The 25,217-nt window shown below is 45.2% G+C and overlaps 1 protein-coding gene across 1 annotated transcript; it reads left to right on the top strand.

The window, feature by feature from the left end:
- Positions 1 to 287: 287 nt before the first annotated feature.
- Positions 288 to 24,389, top strand: METRNL (meteorin like, glial cell differentiation regulator). The gene is made up of 4 exons (XM_075720017.1): positions 288 to 400; positions 6,219 to 6,607; positions 23,114 to 23,173; positions 23,905 to 24,389. The coding sequence occupies exons 1-4, from the start codon at positions 288 to 290 to the stop codon at positions 24,219 to 24,221; spliced, it is 879 nt and encodes a 292-aa protein (XP_075576132.1). The 3' UTR covers positions 24,222 to 24,389.
- Positions 24,390 to 25,217: the final 828 nt, after the last annotated feature.

Raw genomic sequence — 25,217 nt, 5'->3', positions numbered from 1 at the left:
CTCGCGCAGCAAGTGCCGGCCCCCCCGGCGGCGGGAGCGGGGGAAGGAGGAGCCCGGCTCTTTGCGGGCGGCTCGGGGAGGCAGGGCCGCTCCCCGCCCCTCAGCTGGGAGCCCGCAGCGAGCTGGTGCAAACTTCAGAGGCAGAGCCGGAGCGGCGCAGCTCGGAGCCGGGCATGGGGTAGCGGCTCCGCCCTGCTGCGCTCCCCCACCATGTAGGCGAGCCCCCGGGCGCTGCGCGCATCGCTCCGCGCCGCCTGCACCGCCTTCGCACCGGGCCGGGGGGGACCATGCGGGGCGCCCCGGCCGCCGGGCTCCTGCCGCTGCTCCTGGGGCTGCGGCTGCTGCTGGGCGGCGGCGCCGCGGCTCAGTACTCCAGCGACCTGTGCAACTGGAAGGGGAGGTGAGGCGAGACCCCGCCGGGCTGGGGACGGGGGGAGCGGGCGCTGCCACGTCCCTCCCCGCCCTGTCGCGGGGAGAACTTGGTGCCGAAAACAAAAGGGAGAGCCCTCCCGCTGCGGAGCGGCGCAGGGCGCTGCGCTGCCCGGCCGCGGCTCGGGGAAGGGCGGCGGGGGCGAGCCGGGGCGCGGAGCCGGGGCGCGGGGCCGCTCTGCCTCCCGCCCCCGCGGGGCAGCGGCCGCCGGAGCCGGGGAGGGATGGAGGGGCCAGGGCAGGCTGGGCTCCCCCTGCCCGGCGGCGCGGCTGGGTGGGCTGGGGGGAGGAGGAGGAGGAGGAGGGGGAGGGCGGTGCCACGTCCGCCACGGAGAAGTTTCTCCCCGCGACCATCTTCCCCGCGGCCCCCCGCGCTCCGCGGAGGCGGCCGCGCCCGGGGACTCGGCGGGGCCGGGCAGGCTCCGGCCGCGCCGCGCCGCGCTCGGGGCAGCCCCGGGTATCTCCCCCGGGTATCTCCCCCGGCTTCTCCCGCCGCCGCGGCCCGCTGGGACCGGCCCCGGGATGCGGCGCACCTGCGGAGCGCTGCCGCCGCGGCGAGGGCGGCCCCGGCCTCGGCGCCCTGCCCGGCCCGGCCGCCCCGCTCGCGTCCCGGCCGCAGCGCAGCCCCGGGGGCCGCTCCCCGCGCTCCGGAGCCGGCGGTGAGCACCGGGAGCAGGGCTGGCACGGCGGCCTCCCTCCTGATTTATTCTCATCGCGCTGGCTGTGAAAGCTCTCTAGTTCTCAAGTGTTTATCTCCCAAATTATCTTTCCTTTAATTGCTTGTAATAAGTTTAACGCGTGTGGTTGGGTCTGTGACCTCCTCCACTCTTCATGGTTTTACAGAGCCACTCTGCTAACAAGCAAGCGTTGCTGGGTCAGGCTTTCTGTACGTGGAGAGTGAAGGACTCTAATATTCTGCTCAAATCTGACTTTCTTTAAAATAAAAGTTTGGCTAGCTTGTATCAGGAGGGTATTTTGGAGGGGGAATTCAAAGCGGCAGAAGAGACTTTCAACATGATTTCTTATCTTTTACTGTCTGAAGCATGTAGATGCTTGGTATTTACTTTTTTCTGAAGTTTTTTTGACTCCTGACAATTGATGCATAGTTAATCCTAGTGAAGCCACTTGAAGTCGAGTCTGTTTGATAGGGACCAAACCTATTAGTTCTGTGGCAAACTTCTGACTGTATCATTTTGCTTTACCAACCTCCCCCCTCCAAAGCTGTTCCTGCTTTCATCCCTAAGCATCCTAGCTGCATGTACTTACCTGGACCTTACCACATGGTACCGCAGTGTGTTTTTTAAAAGAATGATGACAAACCCTTGTAATCTTGTCCTGTTTGGTTCCTATTTTTGTCCTGTTTTCTTAGAGCGAGCAGTGACCACCCACGTCACCTGAGCAGGGCTGGAATAAGCAATGCCTTGAATATCAACTAAGGGGGCGATGCCTGGGGGGTGTGTGTGTGTGTGAAATATCATTTCCTGTAACTGAGTTTGGGGTGAACTGGTGGTGGAAGCTTGGACTCACTTGCCTGTTGTTGCTCTGGTGAGTCAAAGTGGTGACAGCTCCATGATGATGCTGTTGGAGGCACAGGGGAGGGAGAGCTGCCGCCTTGTACACACAGTTCAGTCTGGGTGGTTTCGCTTGTGTGAGAGGGTCCCGGAGTCCAGGTGGACAGGAGTCTTGGGAGGGGATAAAGTAAACCCAGCCGACTTGACTACCTTGCTGGTAGCAAACAGGTGTCATCAAAAATGCCAGCAGTCCTAAGGCCATTAAATATAATCTGCTTTGTCCTAAAAGACTAGCAGTTAAGAAGGAAAGAAAGGTAATTTGATGTACCAGTAAATACCATCTAATTAAATATTTCAGTGTGGATACTAATGGCTATATGGGTCAGAAAGGATTTTTTTTAATGTGGAATATAATGTTTTACAGTCATGTGATGTATTTTACCTTAACTGTTTGAAAAATCTACGAAATTGAATGCCAAATTCTAGTCTTTCTTCCCGCAGTGAAGTTCTAGGTTGTCTCGTGCTGGCAGATCTGAGGGTCTAGTCCTCTCCTACAGTAAACCTGAAGGTGTTTTCTCACCTTTATATACATGTCTATATTAAAAGCAATGAACTTAGACGTAGAATATTCTGGATATGAATTTTTTTTCCCCATTAGCTTGTGGAGAAGTGACGAGCTTATATCGCTGAGCAGTATGAAGAACTTCACTGGGTATCCCTCATGCTCCCAGGGAAATCTGATGCAATGCACAGCTTGACACCTGCAATTTAAGTACACTCAGTAGGCCATAGCAGCATCTTAATATATAGCTTGGCAGAGAGCTTCCAGGAAAGCTTTGTCCAGAATAAAGCAGAAACTTCGCTATGGTGTGTGTCTGGTTGTTACTCTTGCTGTAACTTCAGGTTTTGGTACTGCAGTGACCTCTCGATGCTTTGGGCAAAAGTGCTTCAGTGACATGCTGAGAATATGCTAGTCTGGTGGTTTTGGTTATAGGAGTGAGAATTCAGCTCTGATGTGGCTGCTTACATCCATCGATCTTGCCCTCTGCACCAGTGGGTGCTCTAGGGAAGTCTCAATCCTCTTTAGCTTGTCATCTTTAATTAGATACCCCAAATTAGGAGCGAAAGTTCCCTGTGTTCACTCAGGTGTGCTGGGAGGACATGGGTACTTCTAGGGCTCTTCAGAGCATCTGTAATAGAATAAATAAAGTAAATAGCTAAGGTTGATAGTGTGAATATGCCTCCTGCTCTCCTTTTCTTTAAATACCACCTGTTGCATGTGACTGCCTAACAGCCTACTGCACCCATACCGCAATAGATCTTTCAGGGCAGACAAAGGCGAATGGCTGAAACCAGAAAGGGAGAAGAGTGAGGAGACAAATGCAGTGATTCAGGATGTCCTCATGGATTGGTATGAGGAAGCAGTACTTGTTGTAGAAGTAAGTCTCAATAAACAGCACAGATTTGAAAGGGAGGACGGATGGGTCATCCATCACTGTAACCATGAAACAGCTGCCCTATCTCCTTGCTGTATACTTAAAAAAAACCCCAAACAAACAAAAAAAACCAGAAATAAAACTCAAATGAGCTTGTGGGGGAAAAAAAAAAAGGCTCCTGAACCTCCATTGTTTTGTGGATGTGGTGTGTCTGGTGACAGGCTAGTGAGAAGTAAACATGACGTTAAACAATCTCTCAATGTGGTGACATGTCATTTTGACAGAAAGCAAAGCGACAGGTTTTACTGGATGATGGTGGTTGCTGTTAAGTAATGTGAGCATCTATTAACTTTTGAGTCATCCTTTATTATAAGGCTTAATGCGTACAGGTACTTGTGCTTGGTCTATCTGTCTAATGGCATCACTCTTGCCTGTGGGATATAATTGGCTTTCAGAAGATAATTTCAGAGTCCACCCTGTTTTTTGTTTGAACAAAGTGAATATTAAGGCTTTTTTCTCTGGCAGATATTCACTGCCTCAGTGCTGTTGGGATCACTTGCAACAGCAGTTTCACTGCATGAGTTCAGAGTTCTGCCCCTGGTATCTTCCTTCTGTTTAAGCACTCAGGCTTCAGGGTGGAATTTGCCAGTATAAGTCCTGCAAAACCTCTGCAGCTTGTTTTGATGTCTTGAGTAGGAACAAGTGATGTGTGAGGGTAGTTTTTTGCCCCTTTGCTGAGGGATAAGCTTTACACTCTTTAATTTTACTTATTCACTGCTTGCACATAAACAGACCTCTGTGTTTTCTGTTGAGTGGCATCATGTGCATGCTGTGGTGAAAACTGATTTTGTGGACCAGATGTGGATTTACAGTCAACTTGAAATATCCCATTGCAAGTTAAGTTTCCTGAATGTGTTAAGTACTACTGAATTTGAGGGCAAGAGGCTAAAGGTCGAAAACTTGCCCCTCTTTTCTCCTCATCTGCGTTCTTCATGTGGCTTTCAAGGTTTTTCAAAAGCACATGTTTGCAGGCACTATTGTTATTAAATATGACTTTTTTTTTTTCCCTGAGCTTCCTCGTGCAACCTCTATCCAGTGGGTCACACTGACACTCACAATAATGAGTCACGTCAACAGTAAATGCAAACCATGTGGGTTTTTTTCCCCTTCTTTTACACATGGCTTCTTATTACTTTCTAAATGCTGACTTGATTTTAAACCCTGTTCACCACTTGAATATATCTTTGGGATGGGGAACTGTATATTTGGAGGTTTCTATTGAGAAACCAGAGCTTGATGTCATTACTTGCACTATACTAAAACATGTTCTTTGCCACAGACTTCCTGTGTAACCTCAGAGAAGTCATTTAATCCTTTTAAAATTTTTTTTCCCCTGTCTTGGTTCATCTGCCTGCAAGTGGGAATGTTGTGAAGCTTCTCCAAAGTATTGCAAAGCAGACTCATGAGCTGCGTTGAAGGGTCTCATTTTGGGTGGTGCTCTACAGGCACAGAATAAAAGATGCTTATATTTGGGAACTAGGTACGCAAAGCGTAGGAGGAGAAACGAGCTTGGTGGTGAAGTGATTTGCTCATACTCGCATAATAGATTTGTGACAGGACAGGGAGTGGGACCAAAGGATTTTTGCCTAGTGGCCCAAATACTGTAACCAATAAACCAGGCTTCCCACAACTTTTTCTTTTGACTGGAGTGCCAACAGCATGCAGGGTGATATTAGTGCTTTGAGTCACTCTGGGTAAAGAACCTGTGGGGTTGGTCCAGCAACAGTGACAGGCAGCAAGAGTTGTTTAGAAGTGTCCTCAGTGTAGGCTGTGGGCAAGCAAGTCCTGGAGATTTACTAGTCATCCTGCATAAGCATGGCAGTTTGCTCTCCTTTGCTCTCCCCCCCCTCCACAGGCAGCCCTGGGATCCCCGCGTTGCTCTCCCGTCCCATCTCTGTGATCACCAGCTCTTGAAATGGCTGCTGGGGTGTTAATTTTTTGCCATGGTGCTGGGTAACGACACAGGACCAGCGGTGGCCCTGTGCCCCAGTGATAGGCCACATGTTTTCTTTTTTGCTGAACACCCGTAGCTGTGTGTCTGTTCATAGCCCATCGGAGCTGGGCACTAAAGTCATAAGCTAAGCTTAAACCTCATATTGGGGAGAAGCGGAGGAACACGGTACACATACTGAAGAAAGCAGCATAGTTCAATGCTTCCCCAGCTATGACTGGACAGTGCAGTGTCTTCTCTCCCTACCTCCCAGTTTGGAGATTGGGGCTGCCCAGCTGGGGCAGAGGGTATCACTAGCACCCAGAGCATCCCTTTGCTCCAGTTCACAGGGTGAGCTTGGCATCCTTCCCAGTTTCAGATCCATTGGGAATATAGACTTGGAAGGGGAACAAAGTACTTGGCAAAAGGTGGAGTCCGATCTGCGAGGCTAGAGAACGTGCTGGTTTAAGCCACCAGGAAGGGAGTTCAAGCATACATGTTTTACTTAGTATGCGCCAAGTCATTTGCCACAGCTCAGCTGATGGGCAGTAACTGAGGCTGTAGTAATTTAATTGCTTTTGATCATGTGCTTATATCCTATTTAATTTTGAAGTCAATTACTAGTGGTTTGACTTTTTCTTTTGGGAGATGATTTAATTGTCCCATGATATTAAGGTTGCAGTCTTGCAAGAGACAAGCACTTCTGACTGCTGCTGAGCTGGATGGGCCAATGCTCAATACTGTCATAGATTTCCTGCATTTGTTGATGTGGGTCTTTGAAGGTTTGAGGTTATGACAGTCGTGTTACTAGCTCTGTCATTTCTCTAACTTTCCCTTTCTTTCTTCCCCCAGTGGCTTAACTCACGAGTCTCACAAGAAGGATGTTGAACAGGTCTACCTCCGCTGTTCTGAAGGGTCAATAGAGTGGATGTATCCCACGGGAGCACTCATAGTCAACCTGCGACCCAACACTTCACCTGCCTCTTACAAACATTTGACTGTTTGCATAAAGCCCTTCAAGGACTCTGCAGGAGCAAATATTTATTTGGAAAAAACTGGAGAACTGAAACTCTTGGTCCGAGATGGAGATCGCAGACCCAGTAAAGTATATTGCTTTGGCTATGATCAGGGGGGTCTGTTTATTGAGGCCACTCCTCAGCAGGACATTAGCAGGAAGATTACAGGCTTCCAGTATGAACTGATGAACAAGGGGATAGCATCTGATTTGCACACAGTTTCTGGTGAGTTCTGGGATATTGGTCATATTTTCACGTACAGTATTGGATGCATAACAGATGGCAGAGTGAGTGAGTGGGAAAGTGGTTGGGTCTGAATTTCATGTGCTTTTAAGGACATGTTTTATAAACAGGCTATTGCGGAAGAATTGATTTTTTTCTGTTTTTTGTTGTTGTTTTTTGGAAGCTGGTAGCATAGGCTGAATTCCAAATGATTTGTTAAGGGCTACATTGTGAACGATTCTCCCCTTGCAGGCATGGGGTGAATCACAGGAGCTGGCTTTACCCTACAGTGAACTCCGGTGTGAACTGGGCTTCCGAGCCTTGCTGTAACAGTTTTCTAACTACTTTTTTACTTGGTTTTTAAGACCCCGCTGCATGTTTTGAATAATAAACATTTAAACAAGGAGGAACTCCTTTTCGGTGGTGGTTTTTTTTCCCTCTGCAACTGCTGCTACTTGCTGACCTAATTATTGCTTTTTTTTTTTTTTTTTAAAAAAAAAAAACAAGGAAAATGGTGTGTTCCTTCCTCAGCTCTGCTTATTACACTCTCTTGAGCGTTACTGTGCCATGGCAGAGCTCTTCAACACCATGACAATACTTTTACAGTGCCGGTGTTGTCTTCTCTCTCAACCATTGTGAAAAGCAAGTTTTGTAGGGAGGAGTTTTATGCCAATGAAGAAGAGCTTGTAGGAGGGGGGAGTGGACAAACTGAAAAAGCTTACAAGCCTGTAAAGTCTGATACTAAATAGCAAGCTAAATACCATTTGGGAACAATAGCTCTAGGTGTAACCTAATTATGCTAATCGATTAGACAGTTTGAGAAGAAGAATAACTAGCATTTGTGGAGGATGATGGGGGGGAGGGGAGGGGAAAGGAAGGAAGGAAGGGGGAAGGGGAAATTCTCTGTAGATAGGCGGTATCTTGTTCATGCCTCTCCTCCATTCAGAATTGCCTCTAGCTTTTATCCCAAAACCAAGGAGGAAGTATTTCCAGAATAGCCTGAGGAATAGCAGATCTAGGGTAGTTTGCCCAAATGACTAGGGAGTTTTCAAGGGTTAGGTATTTTAAGTGGGGAGGCCATGGTGGCAACCAGATTTCGCTTTTGAAATGGTAGAGAGTGAAGGCAGCCTGGCAGCAGGGGAGAAGAGTCCTCACAGCACCCTTGGGATGACTCAGCCCAGGGTAAAACCTGATGTAAAGTAAGCCTAAGATGCCGTACGTAGGCTGTCTAGGTTCTGCGGTAGTGATGCCATATGCTTTGCCTGAGATGCTACTTGATAAGTGGTGATGTGTCAAATTAAACTGCAGCTGTATCTTCTAGGCATTGCATCCTTCATCCTTTTTTGGGATAAGTGATTGCAGAACTTGAGTCCCATCCCCTTCCCTCCCCTGGCTTCCTTCCGCAACAGGACTCTGGATTTATATGTTTGTATATCTGTGCATACTCACCGCCCTGCTAGCGTTTAGATTTTGGCACACCAATTCAGATGTGGGGGTTTTTTTGGTATGGATCTTAGTTGGACTGAGATGAACAGTTCTTAACTCAGCAGGATGGTAGTTGGCTGAGGGCTAATGCAGTAATCCCAATAACTGATAGATGGCGTGTTTGCCATTAAAACAAAGAAACTATAAACACAAATACTCAAATATTTAAGTTGCTTTCTTTACTCTTGCCGTGTATGCAACTTGTAGCTTAATATCGAGGGTTCTGCATTTTAAACAGACTTCTCTGCTTCTACATTTTACAAGTGCTGCAAAAGAAATAGGGTATCTGCTGCAGAGCTGTTTTCCCAGTAAGATCATTTCTACAAAGATGAATATGCTCTGCAGAATGTTAGCTATGTAGTAAAATTCCATTGCAGAGGACATTAAATACATTGTTTAATGAGTTATTTGGAGAATGTTCCCAGATTCAGTGCTTCTTTCTTTGACAGACTGTGAGGATGGAGACACAGGCAGGCTAGCGATAAGTCATTTGAACTTACCAAGAAAAGTCCTATACTTTTTTTTTCCGCCAAAAAAGTTGAAATTGCTTTTGCATATAGGTAAAATAATATGTGAGAAATACTGCTCATCACTGCTGTTTTTAGTTTGCACAGACACAGTTTCTGCTGAGCTTTGCTAAAATCAAGAGGACTCGCAGGCTTACTTAACATCACAAGCCAGCACAAACTGCTGTGTTTTTAGAACGAAGTGTTTTTCGATCCACATAAAATCTTGGAGATTTTTAAAGCTGATGGGAGTTGTCTTCAGAGACTTTCAGAAGTCAAACTGAGGACTGAATCCAATTACAGCCTCCCTCTTTGATAGGCATATTAAATCACTTTTTCTGTGACTGCTGTATTTTCAGCTGTAAGAGACACTGGTTGGATTTCAGTGCTGTCTTATAAAACAATGTGGTAGGCTATCTGCTTCACGCTCCAAGTGTCTTGTTTGGACAGAAGCAGCTTTTTAATAGTTCATCAGCAGAGCCTTCAGGGCAAACTAGGAATCTCTATTGTATTTTAAATTATTTCTCTTGCCTTTTTTTGGACTCTGGGGAGGGGTGGCGGGGGGTGAAAACACGATGAAAATGCCATACATGACTCTCTCTACTACTAAGTCAGACGAGCACTTTTATTCTCCTATAAATATCTATATGTCTGGGGAAAGTGCCAAATAGCTGCCTTGTGAGGCTTCTATAGAGCAATATATTTGGGGCTCTTTGCAGTTCGTGGACCTCCTTTCTTCTGACGCTGCTTCTAGTTTTTCTGTGAAACCTCCAAATAAATGCCCTTTGCTGAGCTGTTCATTTGGAGAGGAAGTTTACAATCAGTTGACTGAAATCACTGGTGGCTCCTTCATTCGAGAGGAGGCTCAAGCCAGAGGCAAGTGCTGACCTTAAGGAGCTGAAAACTGGATTTAAGGTTCTGCGTTTCTCTCCAAGCATAGTTCTGTCCTTTGGTCACAAACGCAGCTTACAGTGTTTTGGCTGTTGCATGCTGGAAAAACGAGCTTGGTCTTCTCTTAGTTGCAGTTTGTCGGCGTTCAGCAGAGCTGGCAGTACGTGTGGAAAGATGACAAAGACGTGAGATGCTGTTGCAGATGGGGGTTGAGATGTGCTGGCAGAGCTGGGCAGAGGAGGCTTGCGCACTTCCTGGTCTTGCTTAACACTGCAGTGCTTCGTCTGATGGCGAAGGACCGAAAATCACAAATGTTGCATTATTTTCTGACGACTGCAGAGCTGGGGAGATGACTATCATAAAAGACCCAGGTGTGGGGCTCAGTGATCCAGCCCTTTCCTTGTGCAATAACTACTTGCTAACAACTTCTCTCGACTTTGCTAAATGGTGTGTTTGTTTCCTGGTGATAATTATTGTACTCTGCCCTTGAGTTTACTCTCTCTTCTTAACCTGGCATCCCAGCTCTGATTAAAGAGTATAAGTCATCTGTTTAATACTTTAATGACCTGTTGTGTCCTCAGAGTCCTGACATTGCAGGGTGCATCAACAAATCAGCAATGCTTGGCAGGGTGCCCGCGGTTTAATTATAAAACCTCAAGTTTTATTAGTTTACAGTCATTTTTTCCCACTTAATCAGAGTCTAGCAAATAATTCAGTAGAAAACATACACAGGTTCTGAATTGGTCTTTCCCTTTTCTTGGAGAGGTTGAATGACACAGTGCAGTCTTAAAATTTTCCAGATTTTAGGGGTTTAACCCTTTTCTTGGCTCTGAGTCTACCTTATCACGTTCTCTTAAGGCTTCTCTAACTGTAGGAAGTATTTGTAGTATACTGATAGGTTTTAATTCAGATTGCTGAAATTTGGTGTGGGATGGTTTTTACTGTGATAGTAACCAGCAAAAAAGCGTATTTCTGGGGGTTTGTAGTTTCGTAAGCTGGGAAGAGGAGTGAACGCAAGCATGCCATTTTATGTGAGTAGTCCCCAAGAAGGGTCAACTTGACAATTCAGACATCTCGATGGGTGTGTTCTCCTCTTGATACCCACAGTGATGGGTGACTGAAAGTGCTTTTGATTTCAGATTAGGTTTTGGATTGGAGCACTATATAATTCCCATCCACACTGATGGTCCATTAACTTCAGCTCATGCTTGCAGTAAGGCTCTGAAGCCTTGGTGTTTGCCCAACTGAAGAACTGAGGCACTGTGACATTTTGGCCTGAGGCCATTTGAGAAGCAGCAGAACTTGTTTAGGTTGTTGAATTCTGTTGATTCTAATCTTTTCTGCTTGTGCTGGAAGAAAATACTGTGGGTCTCTGCTATACTGCCTACACTGGCAAGTAAATGGAGGCTTTGGCAAAAGTGTTTGGCCATATAGTTCGTAGAAGTTTTCTGAAGGTGATGACCCACATGAGCTTCTCGGCTATAGTGGACCGTGTGCCTGGTCTAGGTCTGCCTTGCACCGCAGCAAGCTGCTTGGATTAAATTCCTATGAAAAGTGTGAAGGTCCCATGATAGTAATTTGTGGTTTTAAGTTCTTCAGCTACTCATCAACTAATGTGAAATAAGAATCTGTAGGTTTGACCAAACGTTTTGGAGAGGAAGGTCAATCCTTCCTCCCTTTCCCACCCCCCAAAAAAAACCCCAAACCCCGTTATTTTGTTACCTAAAGTCTGTTTCAAGAGTGTTGCATCCAAGGTCTGGATCCAGCTTTATGTAAGGCATGTAGTTTGCTTTTCCCATTGCACACTCATGAGGATGTCTGTAATTTGGTTTTTAGAGCTCAGGAGGTAAATTGAAAGCCTTTTCATTACCCACCAACTTTTGTGTAGTAAAAAAGTCAAACTTTAACAAAAATGTCCCTTTATCTTGATGGCATCTACTGACTTAGTGCAGGTTCTCGTAACTCTTTTATACGTTTTCTTTATTAATGCTGGGTACCTGGCTGAGAATATTAATAGATATGAGGTACAGCACTCAAGTGGGTATCTGAAAAACAAGGCAAAACTGGATAAATCCAGTTAACTAATTAAGAACAGTATTAAGCTATTTCCTGTATGCTGTTAATTCACTAGCCTGAGAAAACAGATTGGAAATTAAGAAAGCTCATAAGTATTTGCACTATGCCAGTGTTTCTACTAACAAATGGCTTTTTGAAGCACCCCTCTTAACTTTTGATCTTTAATGCAGTTTGGGTTTGGCAGAGGTGGGGTACCAATCTGCCATATCTCTGCATGTATTCTCCCAGAGTGCTGTTGGCATCGCAGCTCGTAGGCTCCTAATTTCATGCTTTCCTCTAATTGCTCCCAAATATCCAGGTTTTTTTTGGTTTTTTTTTTTTTTTCTTGAGGGCTGAATGCGCTGCTAAGCTTTGTATCATGAAGCAGCAGATGCGCTGGTGTATTTTTTCACTTCTTGCCAGAGCGGAAACATTCTTGCTTTTTGTCCCAGAGGCCGGTGAGCAGGAAGCTGTGGTTGGCGTGCCCGCTCTCTGCCAAGGTATTCGCGATACGAAAATCACGGTCGGTCCCCGCTGTGCCCATCGCCGCCATTAGCAGAAGAGATGATGGAACGAGGCACTTGGAACACTTAAATTGAAAGTCCCCATGACCTTTATGCTTAGCACAGGTTCTGCCTGAGTCATTGTGACCATCCAAGATGTTGGCACCGCGCTACATGGCAGGAGTGGGAGCACCGCTGTGTGCTGCAGCGTTGCAGGTATTCCAGTACCTTCCATGAGATGAGAAAAATGGCTTGCTTTGTCTTTCCCCCTTTATCCTGCACAGGATAAAACTGTCATACCTCTTGGGGTTAAGCTGTGTTAGGGGAAAAAAGCAAACCTGAGTGTGGTCTCGTTTGATTTGCACAGAAGAACAGAATTGATAACGCATTCCTCCCACCAGGATTTGCTGGCGAAATGCATAACGAGCAGCAAAGCAAAGTCAAGGGATCTGTTCTGTGAGTCTGAGTACGTGTTGTCTGGGTGGCATGTAAGATAGGCTCACCAGTGCAGCTAAAGGTTTGCTGTTGTTTTATATGCTTTTTTCTCTCTCTAAAAGGTCAGCAGCAAGTTTTAAGTGAAAACCAGCAGCAAACAGCCTTTAACGCAGTTGTTCAAAATACACTTCAATTATTGGCCTTATAAGGGACCATTTTGACACTCCCGCTTTAGGATATGTTATTTTACGAATAGTTTTTTGTGTGCTCACCCTCCTTGCAGGAAGGTCTTCGTAGTAACTTTCATGTCTTTTCCCATAGTAAACTATGATACAAAACTAGACACAAAGTAACTTTTTATGAAAGAGTAAACAGCATTCCCTAATCCTATATGTATTTGAAAAAGCACATTTTAAGCTAGTTTTTGAGAGCATATCACTGAACTGGGTGTCATGGGTCAACAGCTAAATTGGTCAGGCTGGCTGCCATATAGCAGAGCCTGGAGTGGGATTAATTTTGAGGAGCTAGAAACCTGCTCTAGTTATTCATGTGCCTAACGTGGTCAGATTTGCAGTGAATGGTTGACTGGGGAGGAGTGTTTGAGAGCAAAGTTTTTGGGTTTCTTCCTGTGTGAAATGATTTCAAAGTACAGGTCTGGTGCTTGGGGAACACACACATTCTTATGAGTTCCTAAATTGAGCAAGGGTGAGGTGATGTTTTCAGGATCTGAACCTCAAAAAGGTCAAAAATGTTGAACTGAGAAGTCTTCACCTAAAAAGAACAAAATTGGAGGGATGCCCTGGTTTAATCTCTTCTTCCCCCAAGAAAATGAGTTTGCCAGCAGTCTCCTCTGGCCTCGCTTGTCCTTTGACGTTGCCAGGACAGTAGCTGGTTTTGCAGTGGGCAGAGGAGGTGACAATGGAGCTGCAATGATAAATACACAGCTGCAGGGGAGAGGGGGTAAGAAAATAGCTTATTTTTGCTAGACTGGCCACAAATGCCGTTAGCTTATTTCTCAACTCAGTGGGCAGTCAAAACCAATAAGCAGTCAGGTGTATTGTCCGGGCAGCTGGGGCTCTGATTTGCTCTGACCTTTACGTACTGTGGAAGATAGTCCCACAAACAGATTTGCAATCCAACGGAGTTGCTTGGCAGTCTTTAATAATGCTCTGTGCTTGCTCTGCAAAACTGTTTAGTTTGCTAATTCCTGAGGCTGTAGTTAAAGAAGGGATGGGAGGGCGGAGGAACCGCATTCCTCTTCCCGCCCCCCCACCTTCCTGGAGGAATAAGAAACTTACTGAAACAAGGGCCAAATTTTTCCTGTGTTAGGGCCTTGATTTGCACGACAGAAAATCTCTCCCGCCTTAATCTGCTGTAGAAGCCAGAAAATATACACTGTAATATTGCATGGATACTTGGAAGCTACCCTGGACCCAAATATGTTAAATCTGACCTTGGGAGGCTTAATACTGGGTCAGAAAAGTTGCTGCTGTATGACACGCGGCTTTGATCCAGCATTAACTTCTGCTGCCGGCTCAAATTTGTGGAAGGGGTTTTTTTGTATCGGTTGTATGGGTACCTCCTCTGGTATCTTTCTGCACGGCTCTGACCCCTATATGGGATTTGGGCACTGACTCCTGCAGCAGGCATAAACTGTGGTGTTTGCCCACGTCCTTTCTGGATCGAAGCCCTGCTGCTGGGAGACTTGTGATCACTAGTGCTGGGATATGCACATGGAGCCTGGCCTGGCTTTCCATTGCCTTAACTCCCCCAGGATCGTTCCTGTTTGCATAGGATGCACCTCTGCCCCAACAGAACTGTTAGTAGCTTTACATCAACTTCATCTATGTATAAGCAGACGTGAGAAATTGATGGCAAAAAAAAGAGGAAAAAGTCCAGGCTTTTGTGGAACTGGCAAATGATCTTAATATGACAAAGAAATGTGTGCTGTTAAGTAAGAAAAGGTATATATATCTCAAAGCTTTTCCTGTTACAAATAGAAAACCTTAAGTAACTTTTTGGGGATTAACTGAACAATGTTACACCATTGAACATCTCACTGTGTGAGATGTAGCCCTTCCACTAGTCCCCCTCAAGAATAGGCTGATCAGATAAATGTGGCTTTAAAATGAAAACTGGCCTTGTTCTTTCAGAGCTCTCCCACATACCAAAAAGAATTTGATTTCTAGAAACAGGAAGGAGAAGGACCTGTGTGGATGTGGGTGCATGTATGCTACTTTTTTTTTTTTCTTATTCTTTTTTTTTTTTTAAGACTCACTTAATCTTTGATCTGTCATTATTCCACTCTCAGGGTTTAACTTTAACCAGCCACTTGTTACTTATTTCTATTCCCCTGCTCCATAGGAGGTGTTAATGGCCCGGACTGAAGAGGAGGGTGGTGGGGAGGGAGGGAAGGCTTTGTGCTCCTGGCAGGTACCCAGCCTGGTAGTGGGTGCTGGCTCCAGCCTCTCCTAGAGCCCTGGCAGGGGCAGAGGGAAGCTCCAGCACCAGAGCCATGTGCCTGGCTGCAGAGCTTCCCCAGGGCACGGGAGTAAAACATACCTTACATTTTCATTTTCTGCCTTGCAAGCACTGCGTGACGTCTCAGCTGAATGTTTTGTTACCGATCAGAGACAAAACCAAACAAGACATCAAAACATTCTTTATAACTTTATGTTTTCCTAGATCTGATTAGTGTGTGCTTTTACAAGGCTTTGGAATGACATTTTCTTTGGAAGAAAAAGAAGTATTTTCTGAGTGAATTTTTGGAGGGGGTGAGCCAAGCCATAAATCTTTGTGGGTTTTGAGTCAGTAGAAATACTTGCTTTAGTCCTGTGCTGCCAGGTGGTGGATGGGCAGCGTGGAGGTACGATGCTACAGCTGCCTGTGCTGGCAGGCTCTCATGGGGCAGCCAGGAGAGAGGTCCTGCCCCATCTGCAAGGTTGGAGGAGACCGGAGGAGTCCCTCAACTGTCCGGAGGCACCTCTGACTTCCAGCAACTTGGCCATCCTTGTGCCTGCCCAGTGCTTCCCATTCCTAATCCCCCTTGGGCAGCAGCAGTAGGTTCGAGGAAGGAGAGAGGTATTTTCTGTGAGATAGACAAACGCATTTTTCATGGCTTTATATTGGTGTCTTGTGCACATACGGGAGGAGAAATTCCCAGCAATTACCTTGCTGCCTGCTTTTCTCTTTAATTGCAATTAGGAAGGGGGAGAGAGAAAGCAAAGAAATGGCAGATGATTAGAAATGCTGCTTGCACAGGAATGTGGGCTAGTACAGTTGCAGAGACACTTCTTGTTTGCTGGGCTCTCTTTTCTGCTGCAATTCAGACAGAAGGAATTTAACTGAAAATTTGATCTGCTGAGTAGGGCTTTTTCGACACAATACATTGCAGGCTTGAGGATTTTTATAGTGCTGGTGATGCAATGTGTAAGTGTGGGAGCTCAGCTGGGAGTTGGCACTGGTCCTGTTACCATTACGTCGCTGCCCACCCCAGAACTGAGGTTTTGCCATGGCAGCATGCGAGCCCAAAGCCCAGCGCTGCTCTTTGAACGCTGCCCTGGGATCAAGAGCGTGGAGAGGGTCAGGGTAGCAATGGAGACTGAGCTGTGCCTGTTGGCTGTGTATGGCAGGAGGGGAGGCACAGAAGGAAGGGAGATGGTGTTTGGGACAGGCATTATTTTTTCCTGATGGAGCGATAAGCAGCCCAGAGGAGGTGGGACAGAAAGAAGTGTCTTGAAGATATGACACTTCTCAGGATTTCTCCTGGGTTGATGCAACTTGTGCATGGGCCTGGAGGTAGAGTTTAACAGTGTCTAATGCTGCTTGAATAAAAACTGCTCTGTGGGTTTTTTTCATTCATTTTTAAAAAATTTTTAAACAAATGGCTGTTTGTGTTTCTAGCTGACGTTTCAGCTCATTTGTTAGAATGGGTGCTGCATCTTGGAACAGCAAAAAGGCATTGACTCTGCAATCCCAGAGGATCCTTACGTGCTCTGTAGCTGCTGAGCCAAGTTTCATTTTGAAAGCTGTTGCAAATGGAGCTTGCCTAGTACCAAATCTCTTCCTCACAGTGTTTACATAAATAGTCTTCTTTGGTACTTAAGGACTTTAATACCCTCTTGGAAGACATTTCCGTGAAAAGATAAATTTCTGGTTTATGGTATCTTGTCTTAACGTTTCTCAGAACACAAAGGTCATCACATCTCTAATGGTGAGGTTTACAATATGCTTTTTTTATTCTTTCTTTGCAGGAAGGAAGTGGTATTAACTCAATTCTCTTGGCACAATCCATGCCACAGCATATGAAAGTCTGCATTTCATTAAACTTATTTGCAGGTTTAAATGGTTCTTGGCCAGGGTCTATATTTTCCAAGTTACTTCTGGAAACTTGTACATATGTGCAAGTCGAACTGAATGTTAGAAACTAGCTAAGGCAAGGAACTGGAGTTGACACTTTCTTTTCTGAAAAGGTAAAATTACCAATATCCCTGTTTCACATAAAGAAGTCAGGGGAGAATGTCCATTGCAGCATCATGATTTTGGTCCAGCTGCTGAATCACCATCTTGTCCTGTACCAAATCTTGGCTGTGTTTTGGCTGTAGAAGAAGGGAGTCTTTGACTTTTGTGTCTTTGCTCATGATCCTTGTTCTGAACTGCCTTTTCTGCTCAGCACAGGGGCTCAGATTAACTTTCTAGCAAATACGGGGATGAATTCTTCTGCTTTCAGAAGAGCACTAAACTTTCTCATAGCATTAACCTTTTATTCATCGAAGAAGCACAATCCCTTCAGATCCTGTGTCCGAGGCTTATTGAGCCAAGGAGCTGGGAGTAGTGCAAGTCCAGCTCTCATGTTTGCTCCCTGACTTGGTGTTTTCCTACTGACACGCTGGAAAAAGTGCAGTGCTTGCAGAAAGCCATGTAATCCTATCCCATCCAAAGACAGGAAAACCTTGTAAAACAAAAGAGTGATGAGAGAGCTCCTCTGTGTGTTGTGACTGGGTGTCAGTAACTTCCAGCCCAGCTGCAGAGATGCTCTGTGTCATCTGGCCACGTTTCCCTCTCTGCGTGGCTGCAGGTATTATGTTAAATGCAGGTGTGCTGGATGCAGCTCTGCTGGCCTGAGCTCCCAGCTAGCATGTTCCTTTTAAATTTGAGATGCACTAACGTGCAGATGCATTGATGTAGTTTAGATGGTGATTCAGTGTGGGGGTTGTGAGTGTTTTGAGGTTGAATATTATTTTGGCTTGCTCAGGGAGAGCTTTCTGAGGGGGTGAGGAAAGTTGAAGGTGTATCTAGAAAGGAGATGACTAGTCAAAGCCTGGTAAACCAGAATGGTTGTCAAATTCTTGTCCACTTCCACTGCAAAGCAGCAGATCTTTTTGTTTGGTATGTGAGCTGTGAGGTTCATTTCATGGCAGAAGTGTTGCCTCTTCAGAGAGGAAGCCTAGGCAAACTTAGGAGGAAATAATTACAAGGATTTATTCTACTTTTTAATCAGTTAAAGCACGATCAGAGCAAACTTGCTTATATGATGTTTGCCCTTAAACTCTTGTCTCCCAGCTAAATCACTGATCCAGTAATCAGTTGAGACATAGTCATTTCTGCTTAGGACTCAGAAAAATGACTGAGAAATGCACCATCATTGGAGAAACCACATCTCTATTTTTATAATCTGCTCTCGGAAGTGTGTAGTCCGTGTTTCCAAGAAGGAGACTCATCCTATGATGCCCTTTCCAGTATGGTTGCAATTACAGAGCTGCCAGCAAGAAGTTGAAGGGTGTGGGTGGGTTTTTTTTGTTCCATATGAACTAATGCTGATGTCAGGCTGAGAGGTTTCATCCGGGAGATGGGTCTACTGTGGCCCCACACTGGTACGCCTTGAGGTGCTGCAGTACGGGCTGGCTTAACTTAAATCAGCCTGGTCTGTGACAAGACCCATTTGAATGTCTTCTGCTGAGCATGCAAGAGGAAGGATTACTTGTTTTAATCAAAAGATTTAAACCTCGAACTAACAGAAAATAATGGTCTAACCCTGCCTGGGCCTCCTCAGTAGCTTTTGATACTTAAAAGGTTTGAGTGCTCTTCAAAGGATTATTCAGAAATACTAACTTGTGGGTGATGTACGCCACGGAAACTGGAAGCGCAGATAAACCAACTCTATGTTTCCCTCCCCCACCATCCACACCTCTACCACACTGCACATGTGTACAAGCTTCTTAATAAAACCAAAGGGTATTCCTTGGTAAAGTGGTTTTCTGCAATTACTTTGTGTTAAACATTTTCACTTCTGCTTAAAGGGTGTTTCTCTTCCTGTGCGTGCTGCTGGAGCACTGATGTATGTTCAGCAGAGCCTACCCAGGGACGTAGGGTGAATGGAGAAGGTCTTTTGGACTCAGTAAGTGGGGCTTTGGGACAGTGTGTAGAGACGTGCAGCCTGGTTGATCTAGTCTTCTTGATAGCTGTGAGGTTGTGGAGCGTGTTGAGAAAATTCAGGACAGACAGAGAAGGCTTCTTACTTATGGGTTGGAAGCTGGTCTTGGGGTAAGGTAAGGTCAGTCAGACCCATGGGTGGCTGTTGAAACACAAATGTTTCAAAAGAAGATCAGTCCCATTCATGTGGTTTCTGTGATGCCTGCATCCAGAGCCAGCACGTCTCACTTTGAATGTGTCCTGTGGGGAGCTGTCATCCTAAACCATGACGGTGGCCCTTCAAATAACCCCCATCTCCTATTTTCAGAGGCTAGAATGGTTGTGTGCAAATGTCGCAAACCAAAGGAGAAAGTTCTGGAGTTGTGTGTGTGTGCTGATAGAGGACGACAACACTGACCCACAGCTCTTGAGGCAGAAGAGACTCATGCTAAATTGCAGCACTAAAGGTGCACTTAAATCCATCCCCAGTATTGGAGGAGATCCTTTCTAGGCATCTCAACTCCCTGGTGCTGGCTGAGCTGGGGACCTTCTGGAGCTCATGGCATCTCCTCAGGGCCCTTCCCTCTCTCTTCCTGAGTGTTTCTGCCTCCCTGCGGAGAGGACCAGCAACGTGTTTGACAAAGCTGTTGGCCAACAAGTGCAGTCTATTGTTAGTATCGCCACATCCTCCTCGGTAACATCAGGTTCAGAGGGCAAATCGCTCAAAGCAGCTGGGACATGACTGCTGGCTTGTGAGGAATGATGTAATTACATCTCCCTCTGCGGGGAGGTGAATAGAGAGGCCTTTGGAGGCACTGGACTGGGGGGGTGGAGGGAGAGGGCTGCCTCAGGTTACTTCAGGTCAGTATACTGTCAAAATCCATCAAAGACATTCCCAGGAGAGTCGGCAGCCGACATGCACAATGCAGGCTTTATGCCACCGGCGGTGGAGTTGAGTTATAGGCATCTGGGCTTTAGAGGGCTTCAATAAAATGTTGCTTTTCTCTCTTCTTTTTTTTTTTTTTTTTTTTTTTTTTTTCACCCTTCCCCTGCTGCTGTGTGAATTAAGACTCGTTGGCTTATGGAGTTTAAAGGAATTAGAGCAGCTGACGTTGATATTGTTGTTGTTGCAAGTTCATAGACTTGCTTTTGGATGCGAGAACCTGGGCAGCCTTCGAGAGATCCCCAGGGAGTTGGGCATCCGGCAAACACAGCCGTCTTGTTTAGTAACTGGGCCTGTTTCCAAAGAAAATGAACATCTTCACCTGCTGTGCATGAGTGAAGTGCTTTTTTTGGTTTTCTTTTTTTAGTTATAAGGATGCTTGCCATTTTAGCCTGAGGGTGTATGTGTTGTTTCGACCTACTGATGGAGGAAAACACCTGCCGCCCCATCCCAGAGTGAATGAGTGCTGAACTGCAGCTAAAATCACTAACTTGTGGCCTAAACACACAGATTCCTTAATGGCTGTGATTAAAAAGAAAGTGTAGGCATTGCCGCCTCCTAAGGATTTTGTTTCTTTTATAAGACTATAGGAATGAAGCTTTGGTTGTAGTGAGTGAGTGTTATTTACTTTTTAATGGTCCATTTACCTCAGCAGTAATCCTTCACGATTCGCTTTCCATCTGTGCTTGCATACCTTGTTTTTGCCACTTGCAAGATACATTTGATACTCTGTGAATGCAGATGTGGGAGTTGTTCCACAAAAAAGGATTTCTTTTCTTCATATGTCTGGTATTGCAGTGATGGGTGGTGGTAAACGGTTGTTAAATAGGCTTGCATGCCACCAAACTGCTGTGAGTCAGCATGGATCTGAAGTAGGTTTTAAGTAATGATCTACTGTGAGCAATGCTGGGCACTTTTTAATTTCCTTTTGCATTTAAAAAGGATCCAGGCTTTTGCCTAGAGTCCACAATTAAAATGGTTTGGTTCTGTGTATACATGGAGATTTGTTCATTTGATTTATTATAGTGTCAGTCTATTTAAATGGAAGGAACCACTTTTAAAGTGCTTTGGTTTTCATCTTTAATTCTGTTGCTTGTGTTGCACTCCTTTTGAGAACAAAAATGGCTTAGTCATTTTGGTTTTTTCAATTTTCTGATGGGGTTGGACGAACTACAGAGATGTCTGGTCTAAACCAAGGCTGTTTTCACTCAGACTTAAAAAGGCCAAGATGCCTTTTTATTATTAGATCTTTGCAGAACAAAATATCTGAAATCCAGTGTCTGAAATCCAGCTGTGGATTTTGAGGATGTCAGTCAGCTGTGCTTTGTTTTAGAGCTTCTGTCCATGTGAAAATGCTGTAGGATTCATGCAAGTTTGCAGGTTCCCTCCATTTGGTTGATCTAACTCAGGTCCTGATTTGGGCAGAGAGAGGCATTTCCCCTGGATGAATTTGGTAGGTGCCATGAATGAAACAACTCCATAGTAGGATGTTATGTGACGAATACAATTTTCTCTGTCAGATGAAACGTAGATGTTTGGTCTAGCCACTAAGCAAAATCTCTTGAGTCTGAAAATTAAAATATCTTTAGTCTGAATTTATTATAGTACTCCAGTTATGTCCAGGCTTTGGCTGGCTCTGTATTTCTCATGATATTAAACAGTTTTCCAAACTTTTCCAAAAAGAGAGCTGAAATGTGGGGGAAAGAAGGGCAGTAAAGGTTGACTTGTTTCTAAGGGCCCTGGAGGCATTCAGACTTGACTAAATAGAAACACCTGATTGATCCAGATGCTTTAACAAAACTATTTTGCCTATTTCTTGTCTCTTCTTTTGGAGCTTTTTAACCTTCTTGAATTATTCCTTCAAATATCCCTGCCCAGAAATGTGCATTTTGCATTCTCTTTAATCCTATTAAACAGCATGTTACACTGTGTATTAATCATCTGACTGGAGCAAATCTGGTGGATTTGGTTCAATAATCCTTCTTTCTGGATCACTGCCTTTCTGGGACCTTGGAAAAAAAAAAAGAGGTTTGCCATGTCTTATGTTAAAGAATGGCTTGTGCTGTCTAACAGAGGAAGGCTAATAGTTGAGTGTCGTAGGCACCAGTTATGTGTTGTTTAGACTAGTTTAAATTTAGTTCTAAGTGCAATGGATAAACTTCTCTGGGAAGCGGGCGGGGGTGAGAGGAAGGGTGTTACTATTTGGGAATCTGGTAACTAAGTGTTTTCAGATGTTGAGGCTCAAAAACTAAACTTTTTGGGGGTGGGGAGAAGTAGGGTAGCTTCAGCTGGGGGTTTGATGGTGGACTGCATGATGAAATAAGCTGTAGCTCCAATGCTTCGTCTCCTCTCCAGCACGAGCCCTGCTTTGCTGTAGTTTTTGCCTGCACTAATCCAGGCAGAGGAGCACGCTTGATGGGTTTTCATTTTTCTGACTGATGTGTAAGTGCCACTTCAAGATGACACCAAGGGAAAGACATGGGCTCTAATCCTTGGGCTGCCACTGGACAGACTTAATTTGCATCGCTGGGCTGATAGTAAGCAAATTCCTGAACTCAACAGGGTATTATAGGAACATCTGTACTGCAACTACAGTACCTTCTCCTCAGAAATAGCTGGCTGAGTACAAAGAGGAGCCACATTCTTGCATTGATTAGATTAGTGCAGATATCCAAATGTTTCCAGCAGTACAGGAAATGGTCTTTGTGCTGCTTGAGCTCTAACAGCTATGGGCTCCAGTTTCCGCTTTGCCTCGACCCCTCAAACACATGCGCTGGGTTTTTTTTCCTCTCCTCTTTGCCTCCCCCACTCTCTAACCTCCTGGATCTTTGATGTGGTGATAGGCTAAATGGCTTGTGAAATAGCCCAACAACACTTGATGGAAATTGTAAGAAAGAAGCTTTGCCATCAGAGTTTAAAAGGCACATGATCTTCAAAGCCTTTTCAAGAGCTTTGAATTTACAGCAGAGCACGCTGCAAATGCACCCAGTATCAACACATATTTTGCATAAGTGCAGCGAGTGTGTGGGGTGTTTGCCGGATAATATATCCCAGCAGGAGCGTTAGAGAGATCCATATTCCTACTTAAATACAAAAAATCTCATGGGGCTAGGATTAGCCTCCGTTTCTTGTAACGTTATTGATGCCTGACAGGTCTTTGGACCACTTGTCCCCATGTCGTGTGTATGTGTCCGTGTGTCCCATTTTTGGTTAATTTAAATACCAGCTTATTTATTTACTATCTTCTCGTCCTTTGCTAACTCTGACCCTTTCTTTCCAGCTCCCTGCCGACCATGCAGTGACACAGAAGTCCTCTTGGCTGTCTGCACTAGTGATTTTGGTGAGTTGTTGCTTGCCCCCCTCCTTCTCCCCTGGGTGGCTCACTTGAGTGTGACATCCATGAACACTGATGGACACCTGCTTACACTTGGCAGCTTCCACCAGCAGTAAATGCTGTCTAAAGGGGCTGTATGCATGGGAGAGGGAGGAGGACGTGGTGTGAAGGACCTCAAAACCGTGTGCCCAGCTGGCACTTCCCCAGGGTGGACAGGGAATGACTCAGCAACCACCATGGAAGTAGACGTTCAAAGACTTGGGTGTATCTAGGAGAGACCTTTACTTCCTGCCCTAAAATGGACTGTTGATGAAAGACCAAAAGTTTCAATAATTCTTTGTGCTTCCCTTTTTAAATGGGAAATTAATATTAGCTGGTATCTGTAGTGGCTGAAGAACAGAAAGTATGTTGTCAGGGAGCTCTAAGCATGTATCTTGTTGTAGAACTCTTTATCGTGATTGGTGCTGTTTTTCTGATGTAGTTATTTTTGTGTTTAAATTTAATATGTGGGTGCCCTTTGCTGGACAGGTTACAAACATAAACTGTAACAAATACAAATATATGCTGGAGGTTACTGATAGAAACTTAACTCTAAAAATAGCAAAGGATCAAAACTGGGGCTGCTGTAGTGAAATGAGTTCCCCTTGAGCAGCCTGCTTGCATGGGGCTGAGTTTGGAGGTGGTTCTTCTAGAGGGGTTTTGGGTAGCTCTTCCTTACATCCTTTTTCCGTTTCCAGTGATCAGAGGCTCTATTCAAGATGTAACGAACCAGGCAGAAGAGCAAGAATCTGTAATTCACGTCGGTGTCAACAAACTGTACAGGCAGAAGAGCAAAGTCTTTCAGCTCACGGGGGAGAGTGGGAACTGGCGAGGACAAATAAAGACCCTGCTGGAGTGTGGGGTGAAACCAGGAGATGGAGACTTCCTTTTCACGGGACGCATGCACTTTGGGGAGGCCAGGTTAGGCTGTGCCCCTCGTTTTAAAGACTTCCAAAGGATGTACAAAGAGGCAAAAGACAAAGGGCTAAATCCATGTGAAATTGGCCCCGATTGAAATCCCCTGTTTGGCTGAAGATCGCTTTTAGCGTTTGGCCAGGAATGCTTCCTGGTCATGGTGAAAACTCTGAACAAAACAGGTAACTGAGAGCATGGACAGATCTGGAGTGCAGGCTGAGGCCCCACAGGAGACGTCTGCAGCCTGCGATGCTGTTAGACTAATGGAAGCAACAGAGGTACGAGCTCAGAAAGCTGCCAAGCAAGCAAGGCTGGGTTTTTAACCAATCTTGTCCTTACGAATTAAGTTATTATATTTTTTTAGTGACTTCGTTAGGAAAACAAACAAAGAAAACTCCCATGTCTTAATAAAAAACCCAAATGAAAGCCAACATGCCTTTGTATCTTTTTAATACTAATTTTTTAAAATGTCTTAAGCTGATGTAGCATTTGGTATGGCATATTCTGTATAAATGGCCAAGAATGTGATAGAGCACGGTAAAACATCTTAACATTGATGCTTTGTAAAAAGCTTGGTGTACAATTCAAAGTTGTTTCTTATGACAGAAATTTATGGAGCCAAACTCTTGTGTGTGTGTTCTTTTTTTTTATTTGAAAGAATGTACAATCACCGCCTGCAATTTTTTGTCCAGGCTGGCAAATTCTTTCCATTCCAGAGAAATAAAGGTCCCTGGATTTGACACATGCTGTTTAAAATCTCTATTTTTTTTTTTCTTCTCCGTAATGCTGATCTCTGCTAGTCCAGATGTGCTCATAGATCAATTCTGGGCTGCTCACTTATTTTGTGGCTTCTCTGAGCAGAAACAGAGTTCCTGTGACGCATTGGGAACCGCAGTGTTTTTCAAAGGGGAAGCAGGAGCTATTTTTGGAGATTTTTAGACGTGTGTCCAGGCAAGGCTCTTAAATGTTCTTCTCTCTGATGCCTATGGGGTTATTTTGGGAACAGCTCCAAAGAGCAGGCTGCCCCTTCATATTTAGCTTGAAGCTTTTAATTGTGCGGGCTGGTAGCTTGGCGCGAGATGGACGTTTGTGCCTG

Source organism: Pelecanus crispus, chromosome 12 (assembly GCF_030463565.1).
Source record: "Pelecanus crispus isolate bPelCri1 chromosome 12, bPelCri1.pri, whole genome shotgun sequence".
Taxonomy (NCBI): Eukaryota; Metazoa; Chordata; class Aves; order Pelecaniformes; family Pelecanidae; genus Pelecanus; species Pelecanus crispus.
Note: the sequence above shows the minus strand (reverse complement) of the source record. Positions and strands in the feature narration are given on the sequence as shown.

Bases quoted from the DNA above. Each gene is read 5' to 3' on its own strand.
- METRNL (XM_075720017.1), top strand. From the start codon at position 288: ATGCGGGGCGCCCCGGCCGCCGGGCTCCTGCCGCTGCTCCTGGGGCTG. The intron at 401-6,218 runs GTGAGGCGAGAC...TTCTTCCCCCAG, and splicing joins CTGTGCAACTGGAAGGGGAG to TGGCTTAACTCACGAGTCTC. The intron at 6,608-23,113 runs GTGAGTTCTGGG...CTTTCTTTCCAG, and splicing joins TGATTTGCACACAGTTTCTG to CTCCCTGCCGACCATGCAGT.